Genomic DNA, 16,728 nt, shown 5'->3' on the forward strand with positions numbered 1-16,728 from the left:
TTTTATTCCTTAAATGGGTGGACGAGTTCACGGCCCACCTGATGTTAGTGGTGTAGTCCATAGACATCTACAACGTGAAAGTAACGTACCGTAATCCACCTTGTGACATGAATTCTAAAGTCACAGCTTTTACCATAGTTTTTAAGGTACCATTTTTTCTAATGAAATACGTGCTTAAAAAATGTTCTCGATTGACTTCCACGGTGAAGGAATAACATCGTGTAATAAAAATTAAACTCGCAAAATTTTAATTTGCGAATTGTTGCTGGTGGGTCGTCTTGTGAACCCGCACGGGTAGGTACCACCACTCTGCCTATTTCTGCCGTGAAGCAGTAATGCGTTTCGGTTTGAAGGGTGGGGCAGCCGTCAGCCGTTGTAACTATACTTGAGACCTTAGAACTTATATGTCAAGGTGGGTGGCGCATTTACGTTATAGATGTCTATGGGCTCCAGTAACCACTTAACACCATGTGCTCTGTGAGCTCGTCCACCCATCTAAGCAATAAAAAAAAGAAAACCAGCGCTCGGCAATGGGATAGGAATCCCAATCCTATGTTGTTTAGTTTCTATTCAAACTAATTCCTTACCGAATTCCGTCAAAATCTTTTCTGTGGTTTGGGTGGGAAAACGTTATAAACAGAAAGAGCTATTCCGTGTTCATAAAACTTATTTATTACTAGCATAACCAGCCGCTGTGTTGGTCTACCTTTGATTTGATTGCCATCCGATCGCTACCAAACTTCAAAGGATCATGCGCTGAGCCGGGTTAAAGATTTCGTGAAAGTTTCATCATATCGGTTTCGGAGTATAAGGTACATACACACACACACACACAGACACACACATAGACTTCTATTTATACACATAACATATATTATTAATTTAACCTCAAAAATCTAACAGTATAGAAGTAAATTCCAAAAAACTTTAAACGGGGATAGGTTTTTTTCACAGTCCGAATTGCTTTATTATATGTTAAATTGTAAAAAGCTTCCTGATGCGTAGACCCGGGTTGTAACCTATCAAACTTAAATCAGAGTGGTTTCATCACAACATACATCACTAATGTAGTTCGTTTTTTTTTATTATTATTTTATAACCGCACATAGTAAATAGCACTAGAAGTTCAATGCCATTTTTTGTTTGAGGAGGGAAGGATTATTGCTGACTCGTTAGCCCCTCCTGATTCACCAAGACAGTTGGGCGAGCACAGGCTCAGCTGGGAAGATGGGATTAGCTAATAGCTGCCCAAGCGCCTCCGAAGAAAACTAACAACTGAAGGACAGCTGTTTCGTCATTCTACTACCTACGAACTCGGAATCGTGATCCGCTGAGAAAATCTGGTAAAAACTCTTGGGTTTAGGTTTGGTTTGGTAAATGGCTTGCTTAGATTTTTTGTCAAGCGAAGTCTTCGACGAGTTCGATGAGTACGATTATCGGGGTCCCTATGCCTTCTTGTAGTGTTAGAGCTGCAGGCGTCGAATGCTAGTGTTGGTGGATGGGGTGGGTCTATAAAGACGAGTCTACAGTATCGACAGTGACTTCTTAATAAGCCTATTTCGCACAGTCTGCGGCGACCACGATGAGGGGTTATCGTGCTCAATCACCTTATCGAATTAGTAGGGTAAGTTAAAAATAACTGATAAAAATATATGATTATAGAGACATAATATAATGAGATAAGAACAATAAATGGCTTTTTAACTAAAAAAAATAAACTGATAGTAATCACATCACTATCGATTTGTAAACACGCTAGAACATAATTATTTTAACCTCTGTAACCTCTAAGTAATCGTTCCAGTCACCAGTCCCCCTTTACCGACTCCCAATTTATTTTGAGCGTAATACAAACATGAAACTACCTGAATTTATAAGCCATGATGTCATCCTTCATGGAGGTTATTTATGTTTTTTTTTTGTTTTTTATAATGCCCTTGTAGGCAAACGAGCATACGGCCTACCTGATGGTGAGTGGTTACCGTCGCCCATGGACTTTAGCAGTGCCAGAGGCAGAGCCAAGCCGCTACCTACCGCTTACTACTCTCCACAAGCCTCGTTTGAAGAACGACATGTCATAGCGCTCGGGAAACACCGTGGAGGGGAGTTCATTCCATAGCCGGATGGTACGTGGCAAAAAAACCTCTGGAAACGCACTGTGGATGACCGCAGTGGCTCCAGGTATTATGGATGAATGGTGGCGGGCGGTGCGATGGTAAAAACGAGATGACGGTATCATCTTAAATAATTCCTCAAAGCACTCCTCATGGAACATACGGTACAAAATACAGAGGAAACCGAAGTCCCTCCGCAAACCCAGAGGCTTCAAACGAGCCATGCGAATGGGATTATCGATAGTCCGAACGGCCCTCTTCTGTATGGAGTCAAATGGAAGAAGCTGGTATTTGGGAGCCCCGGCCCAGAGATGGAAGCAGTACTCCACGCGAGGCCGGACTTGTGCTTTATAAAGCAAAAGTCTTTGTCCAGGCGTGAAGTACCGCTTCGCCCTGTTGAGGAATCCCACCATTTTGGACCTCTTCTGAGTACTGGTGGTAGGACCTCTTGTGAGTCCGCACGAGTAGGTACCACCGCCCCGCCTATTTCTGCCGTGAAGCAGTAATTTCGGTTTGAAGGGTGGGGCGTAATTATACTGAGACCTTAGAACTTATATCTCAAGGTAGGGTGGCGCATTTACGTTGTAGATGTATATGGGTTCCAGTAACCACTTCACTTAACACCAGGTGGGCTGTGAGCTCGTCCACACATCTATGCAATAAAAAAAAATGATGTCCAGTTTATATATATATATATAAACTGGCAGCAATGGCATTGTAAAAGGAGAAGAGGAACTATACTTAAGTAAATGTTTTTGTTTAAATGTTGCGAAGCTAATACAATTAAAAACAATCTCATTTTAGTAGTGACAACACTCCATCTATCCTACTATAATAATATAAAAGCGAAAGTTTTAAAGAATGTGTGGATGTATGTTTGTTACTCCTTCACGCAAAAACTACTGGATGGATTTTGATGAAACTGTACAATAATCTAGCTTACACATCAGAATAACACATGAGCCATAATTTATAAAATATAGTGTGAATTACGTAGAAATATAACGCTAAGTGTCAAATAAGTAGGAAAAAATCTGTCATCTGCAAGCTATTCTGGCGTGCGACACAAAAACCGTTATAGTTACATGTATTTATTGTAAAATGGAAATGAATAGCTTAAATAGTCAAAAAAGCCCACGACAGCATATATCTGTCTTTTGTGTGTTAGTTATTATAGCCAAAATAGTGAACCATAAATACAATCAAAATTTAAAATTTATTTCTAACGCACATTTGGTATTAACAAATTGATGCTTACAAAATAAATACTTTTATTGCATCTGGTATTTAAAGTAGATAATCTTTGTCTTTTACACTACATCATTTGGACCAATATTTGAATAGTTATGACTACAAGCAACCGAGTGCGCGATACTATGAAAGATGAAGATAGGAAATTCAATAATCAATCATTAATAAATTATGGTTCCCGAAGCGAAACAAGGGCGCGTCGCTAGTACTCTATAAATTATTGATGTTGACGATATGAGTGGCACAGTGGAGTTTTTATTTTGCCTACTTTTACTTTGCTTTTCCATCGCACTAGCGGTTTTCATCGACAGCAAGTCTTATTTTAAAAAGCAATTGTTGGACGGTTGAATTTAAGGGGATTGGGTTCTGTAGGTGATGAGGGGCTATTTAAAAACACGCTGCTTCATTATAATTATATTGCAGATAGTTTGAACACTGTTATATACACCATTATAAAATTATTATCTTTATATTTTTTATAAAACTATTACATGTTTCTCTTGCCGTGTCTAGATGAGAAGTTCTGTCATTTTCTTACGAGAATACAATCATCTGTGTTTTAAACATTTAAAATAATTCTAATATTCTAAATCTGTAATCATGTGTCAAGTGTTTCCTGCCATTACATTTATATTCAAACTCTAACAGCCATCAATAATCTACAACAAATGCATTATAGCATGGGACTTTTCGGCGGGAAATATTCCTATTTTACTGAGATTATAATATTACATCCCATATCATCTCATCTCATTTCATTTGATTTCATCCCAGTTGATTAATGTCTCAAATTAATCATCTTCCTTTCATTTCATTTCATCATTTTTCATAAAAATAAGAAAATAAATTAAAATAAGACATGACTTAAAGGTCTTAGTTACAAGGTCATAAAATCCCTTAACAAAAAAATGTATTATCTATGCATTCAACACTTGTGAAAATCTGCACTATTCCTGTTTTAATAACAAAGTAGTGTAAAATGGTCATTAAAAAGAAATAAACATTCTTACAGATTCGCATTATCTTTGGAAATAATCCCATTGTGTGATAAATACGATGTATGTGAAATCGCCGTTGTTGTCATGAAAATCTGTAATCACAATGTCTGAACCGATTGAGCTAGAATCGGACAATATTTGCAGTACTGAAGATGCATTTGAGGAGTTTCAATGTGTTTCCATGTCTGCACAACAAAAGTACATAAAGCTTTCAGATCTCGTATCACCGCAGTCTTCACCATGTGATTACAATTCAGACAAGTCCAATGAGAAAGATTGCGACGATTCAAAAAAAGCCGATACCTCAGCTAAAACGGATAAGGACATAAACATAGATATACCATCGCCTACTCAACAAGTTGGTAACCTGAAAAATTCAGGTTCGTCCAAAACATTGAATACATTTATTAATAAAGCAGTGGAATCAGATATTCAAGTTGGCAGTCGAAGATTGTCAAAAGCCGACAGTACAATTGGAGGCAGTACTGTACAGGAATCCCAGACTGTGTTAAATTATTGTAATAAGAGCAACCAACAGATTACTGAATCAGAAAATGTAATATGTGATAAAAATAGAAGTGTAATTGTTGGCAAAAAAAGAGGGAGGAAACCAAAACAAAAAATAATGGGAACTCGTAAACCGTCATCTCCACCACAAACATATTTACAAGAAGACATATTGTCTACAAATATGTTATCAAATCAGACAGAAGATGAAGAAAGCTTAGAAATTAATAAAAACCATCATAACAGACCCAGTAAAGATAAAATATTTGAAACAAACCAAACAACTACATCTGAAGCAGATTCTACTAATAACATCGAGATGTCAGCTGAGTGTACAAATAGCTCAAATGATTTGAAAATGAAAATATGTCCAAAAGCCAAGGAAAAGATATTTCCATCTCACAGTTATAAAGATCTTACGACACAACTAAGTAACCAAGACATTCGAAATCAACATAATAGCTCTAAGGTTGAACTAATTAGAAGAAAGCGAGGTAGACCTAAACGAGGTAGACCTAAAAAAACACATGATGATAAAATTGTCAACACAACGACAAATGTTGATAAAAATCAGTCGGAAGTTATAATTGATGACTTACCAATCCTTCATAATACAATGTTAAAAAAGTCAATAACAGGTTCTGATGATAAATTTGAATTGCAATCCTCTGATGAGCCTGAAGCACCAGTTATAAAGTCTCAAATAATAACACTAAATGATGAAGATGTAAATATGAGTGAAAATGAAAGAAAAAAAAGTCACTTAAACTCAGTCACTGAAAATCAAGATTCTGATGGTGATGATGAGATAAGCTTGTTATCTTTGAAATCATTTGCTGCTCAACAATTGCTCGAGAATAGAGATATTTTATCACCGATAAATAAACCTGATGATCAGGAACAAAGTAACAGTACTAAGGTTGACACAATTAAAAAAAAAAGAGGTAGACCTAAAAAAATATATGAAAATAAAATGATAAATAAATCACTAAATGTTGATAAAAATCAGTCGGAAGCCACAAATCATGTCTTACTGATTGCCCAAAATTCAACTGTACTCAAAACACCAATAATTTCTGAAGATAACCTGGAATTTAAATCCTCTGACATAGTAAAATCACAAGTTTTACTCCCCCCAATAATAACACTAAATGATGAAGATGAAATTTCCACAGACATTGAACAAAAAAATTGTAGCAAAGAAACAATCACTGAAAGTCAAATTTCTGATGATGATGAGATAAGCTTAATGTGTCTAAAATCATATGCTCCTAAACAATTGCTCGATAACACAGATATTACAACACCACTAAGCACACCTGATAATCAAGAACAATGTAACAGCTCTAATGTGGAACCAATTAAAAAGAAACGAGGTAGACCTAAAAAAAATTATGAAAAGAAGACAACTAGTAGATCACCAAATGTTGATAAAAATCAGTCACAAGAGATAAATGATGGATTACAGATTGTTCAAAGTCCAACTGTGCCCAAAACATCAACTACATATTCTGAAAATAAAGAACCCTCTAATAAGTCTGAAACACAAGTTACAGAATCTCAGGTAATTACATTAAATGATGAAGATGAAAACATTCAATCTTACATAAGTGAAAATGAACAAAAAAATTGTTTCATTGAGACTGAAAATCAAATTTCCAATAATGATGAGATATGTATGCTACCTCTTAATTCAAACAATACCAATATAGATACTTCTAAAAGTGATACTACCAAAATTTTACTTGAATCTGAAAAATCAGTAAATAATGTTACAAATGAAAGCTGTGTTCCCAATAGTGATGAAGCTGAACAGCCTTTAGTAAATGATACTTCAGGAAGGCCCGTGCGTAGAGTAATTCGAAAGCCAATACAATATGATGAGGAATCTGATGAAGATCCTTTTGCCAATGTAGAATTGTCTGATGATGATCTTACAAATGGAAAGAAAAATAGATATTATTCTGATGATGAATATATTCCCCATGGCACTAAAAAAAGAAAAGGTAAAGCTATCACTGAATCAGACTCCTCAGATAGTGAAATAATGGATGAAATAAAAAAAAAGAAGTCATCAAAATTACTAGATGGACCTTCTCCTAAAAAAAGGGGAAGAAAGAGTAAAGCAGAAAAATCTGCTGCTGAAGCTTGTAATGAACAAAATAAATACTGTAATGTCAGAATTGGAGACACTAATGAATGTTTAGAATCTTCGATAAATCAGTTCCATGATGATAATGACAACAATGAAACCTTATGTGAACTTAAATCTTCGAGTGCCACAGATGAATTTGAAAGTTTTCTTGCCAAGAAAATAAAAGGGACTAGTTTAAAAATAAAAAAATTATCTACTTCTGATATGACTGATAATGCTCTAACAACCCTGCAAATACCTGTGCTTGATCCAAAAGAGATCAAAAAGTCCATTGACACTAGTTCTCAGACAGAAACTGCCCTTACAAAATCAGCTGCAGTCCAAACATGCCATCGATATAACCTACCCATGAAAGCAAACGTTTCTTTGTCTGAAGGTCAATCAGTAAAGGCTTGTGAATTTTTAAGTAATATTGTAAACACAACAGTCGAGCTCGGGCAACTTATGACACAGAAGTCGGAAGATTTCATAAAGAGGAAAATAAATGTAGAAAATGTTACTGATACACTAAAAATGGATTACTGTGTAAAGAAATCCTTCCTTTTGTTCAAATTGGCTAAACACAATCTCACACAAATGGAAGAGGATTTGGCTACACAATATAACACATTTTTAAAAGAGCAGAATCTCTCATGGGTTAGAGAAGAAGAAAAGGAAATTACTGCAAGTACAAAAGTGAGTGATGATAGTGATTGTGAAATTGTTGAAGAAATAGTACAGCCCACTAAGGAAGTTAAAAAAACAAAACCTCTATTCAATCCTAAAACCGTGTTCCTAAACAAAGAATTATCTATTAAAATTGCAAAAAAACCTGAGGAAAAGAAAAAAATACCAATAAAAGGACGGAATACACTATGGATTAGTAACACAGTGCTTTTAAAAAAAGTGAAACCTTCACAGTCTTTTTTAGCCCAGGACAGCCGAAATAAAAAACCTCCTGATCAAAACTATGTAACCAAGAAAATGGTTAGTGATTTTTTTCTAAATTACTATTACAAGAAAATCTATGAAGTCTGCAATGCAGTTGCATCAATGAACTGGATAAATGTAAATACAAGTTGCGAGTGCTACCATTTTGTAACAGGCATTAATTTCTCAGCCGCATCTTGTGTTAATGAATCTGAAGATATTACAACTATATCATCTACCAGTTTGGATATGATTGAAGAACCTTCACCAAAAAAATTTAATCCTGAAACACTATTTAAACTGTGTACTCAGGTTCTACAAAAGCAACTCCATGGTGCAGATAACCATTTAACTCTTGCAGAAAGTAAAAAATTTCAAAATCTCAGGCAATGTGATTCCTGTGAGAATCCCAAAACCTTGTTTTGGTGTTGTATGGATTTACTACAGAAGTGTCTAAAAAAAAATAACAGCTCGGATTTGAACAATGCTAATTATTGCACGGCTAAATTAGTACATGAAACTGATTTATCTAAAGAGAAAAGATTAGGTCATGAAGTTGTTTTCAACAAAATTAAAAAGCCTCAATCGTTATTACAATGTAGTTTACAAGTCCTATTAGATACCAGTAACAATAATTTAGGGAGTAAAGAAGCTTTCCTAATGAACAAATCCACTACAAATGGCCTGAATTTTGTGATGAAAATAGAAAATATAAATAATTTTTCCAATGCAGAGCAGATGTATAGACCAAAAACATTACTATCATTTAGCTTAATTGCACTACAAAAGGATATGGTCGGATATTTACAAAATCAAAACACAGCTATACATCCAGATCCAGAGAGAGATAAAATACATTTTTATGGTCTACAGTATGCATGGTCTACACCAAAAACATTATTTAAATTGTGTATAGAAAAATTAGAAAATAAGTATAACAAAAGTGATGATTACAATAATAAAATTGTTAACAACTTGCAAACTAAAATAGAAATGAAAAATGCCTTATCCTTAAAATCTATATGCTACAATGTAATAGTGAAAATACTACAGCCAATAGATTCAACACCACAAGAAACTGATTTAACATCTACAAAACAAGATGTAAAATCGCTATTTTCACTGTGTGTTGAATACATACAGCAAATCCAAAAACGGGAACAACGTAAGCACAACATAGATTTTGATGAAGTACCTTCAGGGAATCCAAATGAATTAAAACAGATAGCATTTTTAAATCTATGCAGAACCTTCTTCAGTGATAAAAGTCTAGAACTGGAAAATATGAATGATCAAGTAGAAGCTTTTACTATAAATTCTATAAATACACTATCAGAAGAAGCATACTTTAACATAGAGAGAACATTGGATGTTCGAAATTCTGAATATACAGATGATTCAGATATATATGATGACGCTACTGAATTTGATCTCAATGAAATTGAAGAAAACAATCTAAATGATGAGGAAAACAACTGGGTAACACATGTACAAATGCAAGAGCTACGCTCATGTTTCCCTACCGCTTCACCTGATCAAACTGCATGTAATGAATCAAACATCCAACCAGTATTTGCTCAGATTAAACTAGAACCCGAAGATGAGAATACTGAAAATATAGATATATCAATAGTGAAAACAGAATCAGTACATAATCCCGATGAAATGACAATAATTCCAGAAAGTATAATTAGTAAATCAGAGCTTATTGAAGCCCCAGATACTGAAGAGGATGTAGAAATCAATAGAACAAATCGTTCTAGCTATGATGTCAACTTATTTGAATCTTTCGTTTCTAACAACGAACTTACGCAAGCTGTAAATGAAAAGGCAGACAGTATATTTAGTCAATCGGATTTAAAAGTTCAAAGACACCATGAACCAGATTATGACCAAGAGTGTGACACAAACAATAGCTTATTAATACCACAAACATATGAAACTATAAAGATTGGAAATGCGAAAAATTCATTAATGGAGAGTAGTTCTGATGAAGGACCAAGCTCAAAGAAAGCACCGAATAAAAAAAAACTTGACAAACGACGAGCTAAGCAGAAAAAAGTTGATCCAAAATCTGTCAACAAAGAAAAAATATCTAAAGGAAAAGACAAACTTAATAGTGAAGTAGATACATTCACAAGAAAAATGAGAGAGAAAATTAGACAAAACCAAAAGAAAAATGACATCTCTGACTCTGAAAGTGATATCCCATTAGACATTAGAAAAATCAAAAGTGACAAAAAGAAAAGTAACATTGAAAAAAATAACATAGATGAAACTAAACAATCCACAAATAAAGTACCTGAAGTTGAAATACAGTGTAACAATGTGGACTCTACCCAACAATTTCAAGACAACAATGAGTCATCCCAAGAACCTACTGAGATAGACTCATTCATTGGATTCTCTGCCAATGAACTGAATGAAACCACTGAATTTCAAAAATATTTGAAATACTTATATGATAAATTGATCCCTAACATCGCTGATGAAAAAAAATTAGGAACCTCAGTGATCACTCAAATAGAAAACAAACGAAGTTCTGTAACTCAAATAGAAAGTGAACAACCTAATGATAGACCTGAAACACCATTAATCAATTATGAAGATCCTGCAGAGGAAGTGCAGTGCGAACCAAGTTTACATATATTTAATGATTTTATGGAAGATTTTCAAAAAACTAACGACAATAATCCGGACATGCTTAACAGTGCATGTAAGTATACGGAACGAAACGGCTGGCAATGTTACCCTATAAATGTTAAAGACACAAAACTCTACCAGCAAACACAAATCATTTTGGATAAACTACCAGAATCGTTTGTCAATGTGTACTTTCAATACCAGGAAATTGCAAGTAAGGATAATCAGGATCGGGAAATTGACAGGTAAATCAATAAAAATTGTAAATCTTGTTTGCTAAAATTGTAAATCTTGTTTGCTAAAATTGTAAACAAAATGTAAGAATTGTAAAGTTTAATACCAGTATGGGCAAGTGTAATAGAAATTAATTATAGTGTGCCTCTGTGTGAAATGCGAGTGCATGTGTGCGTAAATGCTCTATTTAGTAGTATAGATGTTACTGTATTATCTTGATGTTAAATTATATAACTTGGTATTATATGCTTTTTGAAACCCTAAAATTATGTAGTTTCTTTCAATAACAAATTTGAAACAAATATTTCAGATTGACAGACTTAACCTCCTTAAACCGTATACCAAAAGAAATGACCACTAAATCTAGGCCCAGAAGCAAAGAATCAAAACATGAGAAAAACCAACAGAATGTCTCTTCTGATGCAAGACTACCGCATTTAGAACAACACGAGCTTAGTCCTTCAGATGATGATGTTGATGCTGATGACAGCATAGCGCCTGCAGTGAGTATGGATAACTAGAGAAAAAAACTAGAGATTACAAATTTACTTTTTGATATTATACAAAGTGTCATTATTTATGTGACCCTGACACCGAGCCTGTCCCAGCCCTTATTAGGTCAATTAAAGAGAGATAATCTTTTCAAAAAATGTAACACATTTTCTAAAGCATTGAGTACCAAATTGAGTACCAAAAGTTGAAATATGCTTTTTAGGTATGTTCACGAGAGCTTACATGAGTAAGCGATTTGAGAGATTTTATGATCGCCGTTTTTACCATCGCACCGCCCGCCACTGAAGTAGAGTTCAGCCATACTACCTGGAGCCACTGCGGTCATCCACAGTGCGTTTCCAGAGGTATTTCTTGCCGCGTACCATACAGCTTTGGAATGAGCTCCCCTCCACGGTGTTTCCCGAGCGCTATGACATGTCCTTCTTCAAACGAGGCTTGTGAAGAATATTAAGCGGTAGCCAGCGGCTTGGCTCTGCCCCTGGCATTGCTGAAGTCCATGGACGACGATAACCACTCACCAACAGGTGGGGCGTATGCTCGTCTGCCTATAGGGCAATAAAAAAAAAAAAAAAAAAAGATTGACTAATGAGTATTATGATTTTCTTATAGATATGGCTAAGAAAGATCCTTGAGGGCCCCAAAACCAATTAATTTTTAATTTTAAGATGCCGACCCGCAACGTGGAAAATAATATAGCCAAGGATTCTCTAATGAATGACAGCGGTGATGAGGATAAAACAGAATGTATAGAAGAAGAACCAGAACACATTTCAGTCCCAAAGAGACCCGGTCCGAAGTCAAAGACTGTCCCAGAGAGTAAGGCTGAGAAATCAATAATGTTGACAGCTGATAAAGTAATGAATAAGGAGTTGAATCTCCTGAACACTCCGGCCGTGATCCAGGAAGAACCGATAGCTACAACAAGAAAAGGCCCTGTTACAAGAAATAAATCGGTAAGTAAGAGAAGGAATTGCTTTTGTTCAAGGGCAGTTATGCCACTTCAGTGTCTTAAAGTCAACAATGAGTGATGGGTTTATCAAATAGGTGAACTAGTTTGCCCAACTATCAGATTTTTTTTTTTATTGCCTTTGTAGGCATACAACAAATACACATTTATAGGGTTAATTTCAGGAGCAAACTCACTGATGCCTACTTATCTATTATGTATCTTTTATTTTTATATGAGAATTTTCGGCAATTATTACTAGATTTATAAGAGGTTTTTTTTATTTATTGCTTAGGTGGGTGGACGAGCTCACGGCCCACCTGGTATTTAGTGATTACCGGAGCCCATAGACATCTACAACGTAAATGACGCTATCCACCTTGAGATATAAGTTCTTAGGTCTCAGTTTTTACAGTACAACAGCCGCCCCACCCTTCAAATCGAAACGCATTACTGCTTCACGGCAGAAATAGGCAGGGTTTAAGAAGCAATTTAAAGAAGAAACTATTGAAAAATGTTTCAGAATCCAAAGCCGAAATCTAGCCCCAACCAACGAGGTGTAGCTACCAAAGAAGACTCTTCATCCGAGGAAGAGAAACTCTGGGTGAATACCAAAGAGAAGCTCCTCAAAAGATTGGAGAAGAAAGATAATGCCAGGTTTGTTTTTATTTATGATTCAGTCAAGCATAATTGAAGTCAAATAGTTTCAAGCTATAACCTGGTAGTGGTGTTCTGCTAATTGGTGATACTTCTTGTGTTTCATTCTTGATGACGTAGGTATGGTAATGTTATTTTGTCTGTTACTATATACAGTAACTTCTGCGATCCAAAAATTGGCGATTTATAAGATTATAAAGATTGAAACATTAAAAAACATTCAACGGCCGAGGCAAGCATGTGCACATCTATACTGAATACCAAAGATTAACATAAAATTTAATATTGACTATGTGATAGAATCTAATAAATCATTGAAAGCCATTACCACTATTCCAATAAGGTGATAACTTTAGGTAACTCAAAAACAAGATAAATTAAATATTCACAAAAAAAGTTATTATTATTATTATTATTTTTTATTGCATAGATGGTTGAACGAACTAACAACCCGCCTGATGTTAAGTGAATAGCGGAGCCCATAGACATCTACAACGTAAATGCCGCCATCCACCTTAAGATATGAGTTCTAAAGTCTCAGTATAGTTACAACGGCTGCTCCACCCTTCAAACCGGAACGCATTACTGCTTCACGGCAGAAATAGGCAGGGTGGTGGTACCTACCCGTGCGGACTCACAAGACGTCCTACCACCAATAACAACAAAGGCATAATATAACGTTTTGTTAACATGTTCACAGCGTGGAAGACGCCAAACGTGCCAAGCTTGTGAATGAGTTCATAGAGCGGCGCGGAGACGGACTCGACTCGAGGAAGCGGACGCGCAATCCGCGTTATCGGAAATCTAAAAAGTTCTTACTGGAACGAGAAAAACAACTTAAGTATGTCAATTTTGTTTGTGATATGTAATTTTTGAAGTGAAACTTCTTTAGACGCGTTAAGAGTAAAATTTAACTCGCCAATGATTCGTTACGGGTAGAGATAAAATATATAATTTAGAACGAGCGAGAGCGAGAAAATAGATGAAGCGTCTCACGGACCACTCAACTTTTGAAAGAGGGAGAAAGCGAGCTAAGTCGTTTATCTTATACACATGCTGTTTACGGGCGTAGGCCACTAGATGGCTTGTTATTAGTTTCTCATTGCTCCTATAGATGGTAGTAACATATTAACTACCTTACATTTTATTGTTGATGAAGTAATTAAAAAAATATATGTTTCTATAATTTAAATATATAAATGGTGAAGGGGTCGTTTCTCTTATACACAACATTCCCTATTACAAGAGAAATTATATTGTACGCTAAAAATGACGAAAACCACAATACTACACCGCAAAAGTTTCACTCCTTTCACGTGCACCAAGTTGCACGCGCACCGTTTTTTTTTTATTCCCCTTGTAGATAGACGAGCATACGGCCCACCTGATGGTAAGTACTTAATGTCGCCCATGGACGTCAGTAACGCCAGAGACAGAGCCAAGCCATTGCCTACCGCTGCGTGCACCATTCGATAATCACTATATTTAGATTAGACAACATTTCTCTGTCTCACAGTTCGAAATATGGCCGAATCGTATACAGGCATCCGTCGCTTAAATAAATGAAATAGGTTTTGTTTCTCTTCAGAACCCTGTCGAAAGAATTATATGGGGAAGCCGAGGGCGGACCAAGCGGGAAGGGCTGTGGAAACCATTTATTCAAAGGTCGCAGAAACATTAGAAAGGTACCGAGATCAATACTTGTTTTCTCAAATATATGTGGGAAACGGAACGTTTTCGAGTAAAAGGGATGAATGTATAAGGAAGAAAGGGACGGAAGGGAAATGATCAAGATGGCGATCGGGCATAGCAAGAGTGTGAACGATTACGACGTGTTATCTAAGAAATTTTGTTACTTTTCCAAAAAACTGCTATTTACTTTGAGCAAATCCCACATGTATTTTGTATTATTCAGACACACGTTACAAAATGTATACGATATTATTATGTTCAGGTGATCGACAAAAAATCGCTGACCCATAGAACTGTGCTGGCCAACGTAGAGGAGTTGGAGAGGAAACGGAGACTGCTTGCGAGACAAACCAGGCTGGTGAGTTACTAATATTATAATATGTAACTAAGGTTTTTTTTTTTATGATTGAAGGATTACTGGTGGCCCGTAGGCCTTTCCAATTTCACCAGGACAGGTGGGCGAGCAAAGGCTCAGCCAGGAGGGGTGGGATTTGCTAACAGCTACCCGGGCGCCTCCGAAGGAGACCTAACAGCTCAAGAGCAGCTGCTTCGCGAATGAATCTACTACCGGATCGGAATCGCGACCCGCTGAGAAGATCCGGCGAGAAACTCAGCGAGCTGATTCATGGGTTAGGTTGCACGGCGAACTCTTTGTTGAGTTCGAGGAGTACGGTTACCGGGGTCCCTAAGCCTGCTCCTAGTGTTAGAGCTGAAGGCGTCTAATGCAAAGGTTATTGGATCTGATGGATCCGTAAGGACGTGTCTAGGGCTGTAACTAACGTTTAAGACGAAGGCTCGAAAACTGTTTCTCGGAGAGTTAGCAGAGTCATCTAATTGATAATATTTGTTTATATATGTTTTTATATGTATATATTAATGTATATCTATATATTTATGTGTATGTATTTATTTAAGTACGAGTATTTGTATCTATAAATATTATGTATGTTATATATACACATGTGTTTAAGTAATATCACCTTCACACTACACCTACCAAGGTTCATCTCTGCACTCCCCTAAGGTAGACTGTTAGAGAATGCCTATGGCATTAAGTCCGCCTTTATACTTTCTAGTATATGAAGTTATAAATAAATAAATAAATGCTGTAATGTGTGCACTGTGCCTTAAGTGTCTAGAGAAGTATTCGTACCGTATCTATCGTACTGGTACTATGACAATTAATTACTGGTGGTAGGACCTCTTGTGAGTCCGCGCGGGTAGGTACCACCATCCCGCCTATTTCTGCTGTGAAGCAGTAATGCGTTTCGGTTTGAAGGGTGGGGCAGCCGGTGTAACTATACTGAGACCTTAGAACTTATGTCTCTAGGTGGGTGGCGCATTTACGTTGTAGATGTCTATGGGCTCCAGTAACCACTTAACACCATACGAGCTGTGAGGTCATCGAAGCATCTAAGCAATAAAATTTTTTTTTTTTTTTTAAAACACAAAATCACGAATAAAAACGAAAATCTGAAATTACGATATTATGATATCACTAGTTAACTGTTTCTCGTACAATAGTTTCCATCAAACATTATTATCAGTAGGTACAAAAAATGTATTTTCTTCCAGAGAGAACATCTTGGTTGCGAAGAGGATGTGAACGTGATGGTGATCAATGACGAAGTCTGCCTGGAGTACGACTTCGAGGAGAACCGTCCCGTCGTCACCATACACCCCTTCTTCACGAAGGTCATGAAGGCTCACCAGGTCCGCATGTTTGTTCAGTAGCCGACACGAGCCAACGGATGCATTTCCGTATTGATACCGGCGAGCGTGCAAGGTCGCATACCCGGTCCTGTAGACAGAATGGTAAATAGTCGACGTCGCCCAAAACACGTCATTTCTTACCTTAAGCACCGGTCACCGTACTCGTCGAACCCGTCGCTTGCGGCGAAGGGCTCGACGAGCGAATTAACCCATAGACACAGCCCACTGAGTTTCTCGCCGGATCTTCTCAGTGGGTCGCGTTTCCGATCCGGTGGTAGATTCTGCCAAGCACTACGCTTGCTAGGGCCAGTATAAGCACCACTCCGGTTTGAGCCCCGTGAGCTCATCTACCCCTTGGGGCGAAGCTGAAATAGCCTCTCAAGGCTATCAGCATAG

At 36.6% G+C, this 16,728-nt stretch overlaps 1 protein-coding gene across 1 annotated transcript in view; it reads left to right on the forward strand.

The window, feature by feature from the left end:
• Positions 1-4,292: 4,292 nt before the first annotated feature.
• The window catches only part of LOC101739897 (uncharacterized), a 33,478-nt gene continuing 21,042 nt past the window's right edge, over positions 4,293-16,728 (forward strand). The window contains exons 1-8 of the mRNA XM_038017546.2: positions 4,293-10,822; positions 11,122-11,314; positions 11,990-12,277; positions 12,794-12,927; positions 13,628-13,768; positions 14,516-14,612; positions 14,882-14,977; positions 16,195-16,332. Coding sequence (XP_037873474.1) covers positions 4,467-10,822; positions 11,122-11,314; positions 11,990-12,277; positions 12,794-12,927; positions 13,628-13,768; positions 14,516-14,612; positions 14,882-14,977; positions 16,195-16,332 — 7,443 coding nt within the window. The 5' untranslated portion in view covers positions 4,293-4,466. The remainder of the gene's footprint in view (positions 10,823-11,121; positions 11,315-11,989; positions 12,278-12,793; positions 12,928-13,627; positions 13,769-14,515; positions 14,613-14,881; positions 14,978-16,194; positions 16,333-16,728) is intronic.

The sequence above is a fragment of the Bombyx mori genome, chromosome 19 (genome assembly GCF_030269925.1).
Source record: "Bombyx mori chromosome 19, ASM3026992v2".
NCBI classification, from domain to species: domain Eukaryota; kingdom Metazoa; phylum Arthropoda; class Insecta; order Lepidoptera; family Bombycidae; genus Bombyx; species Bombyx mori.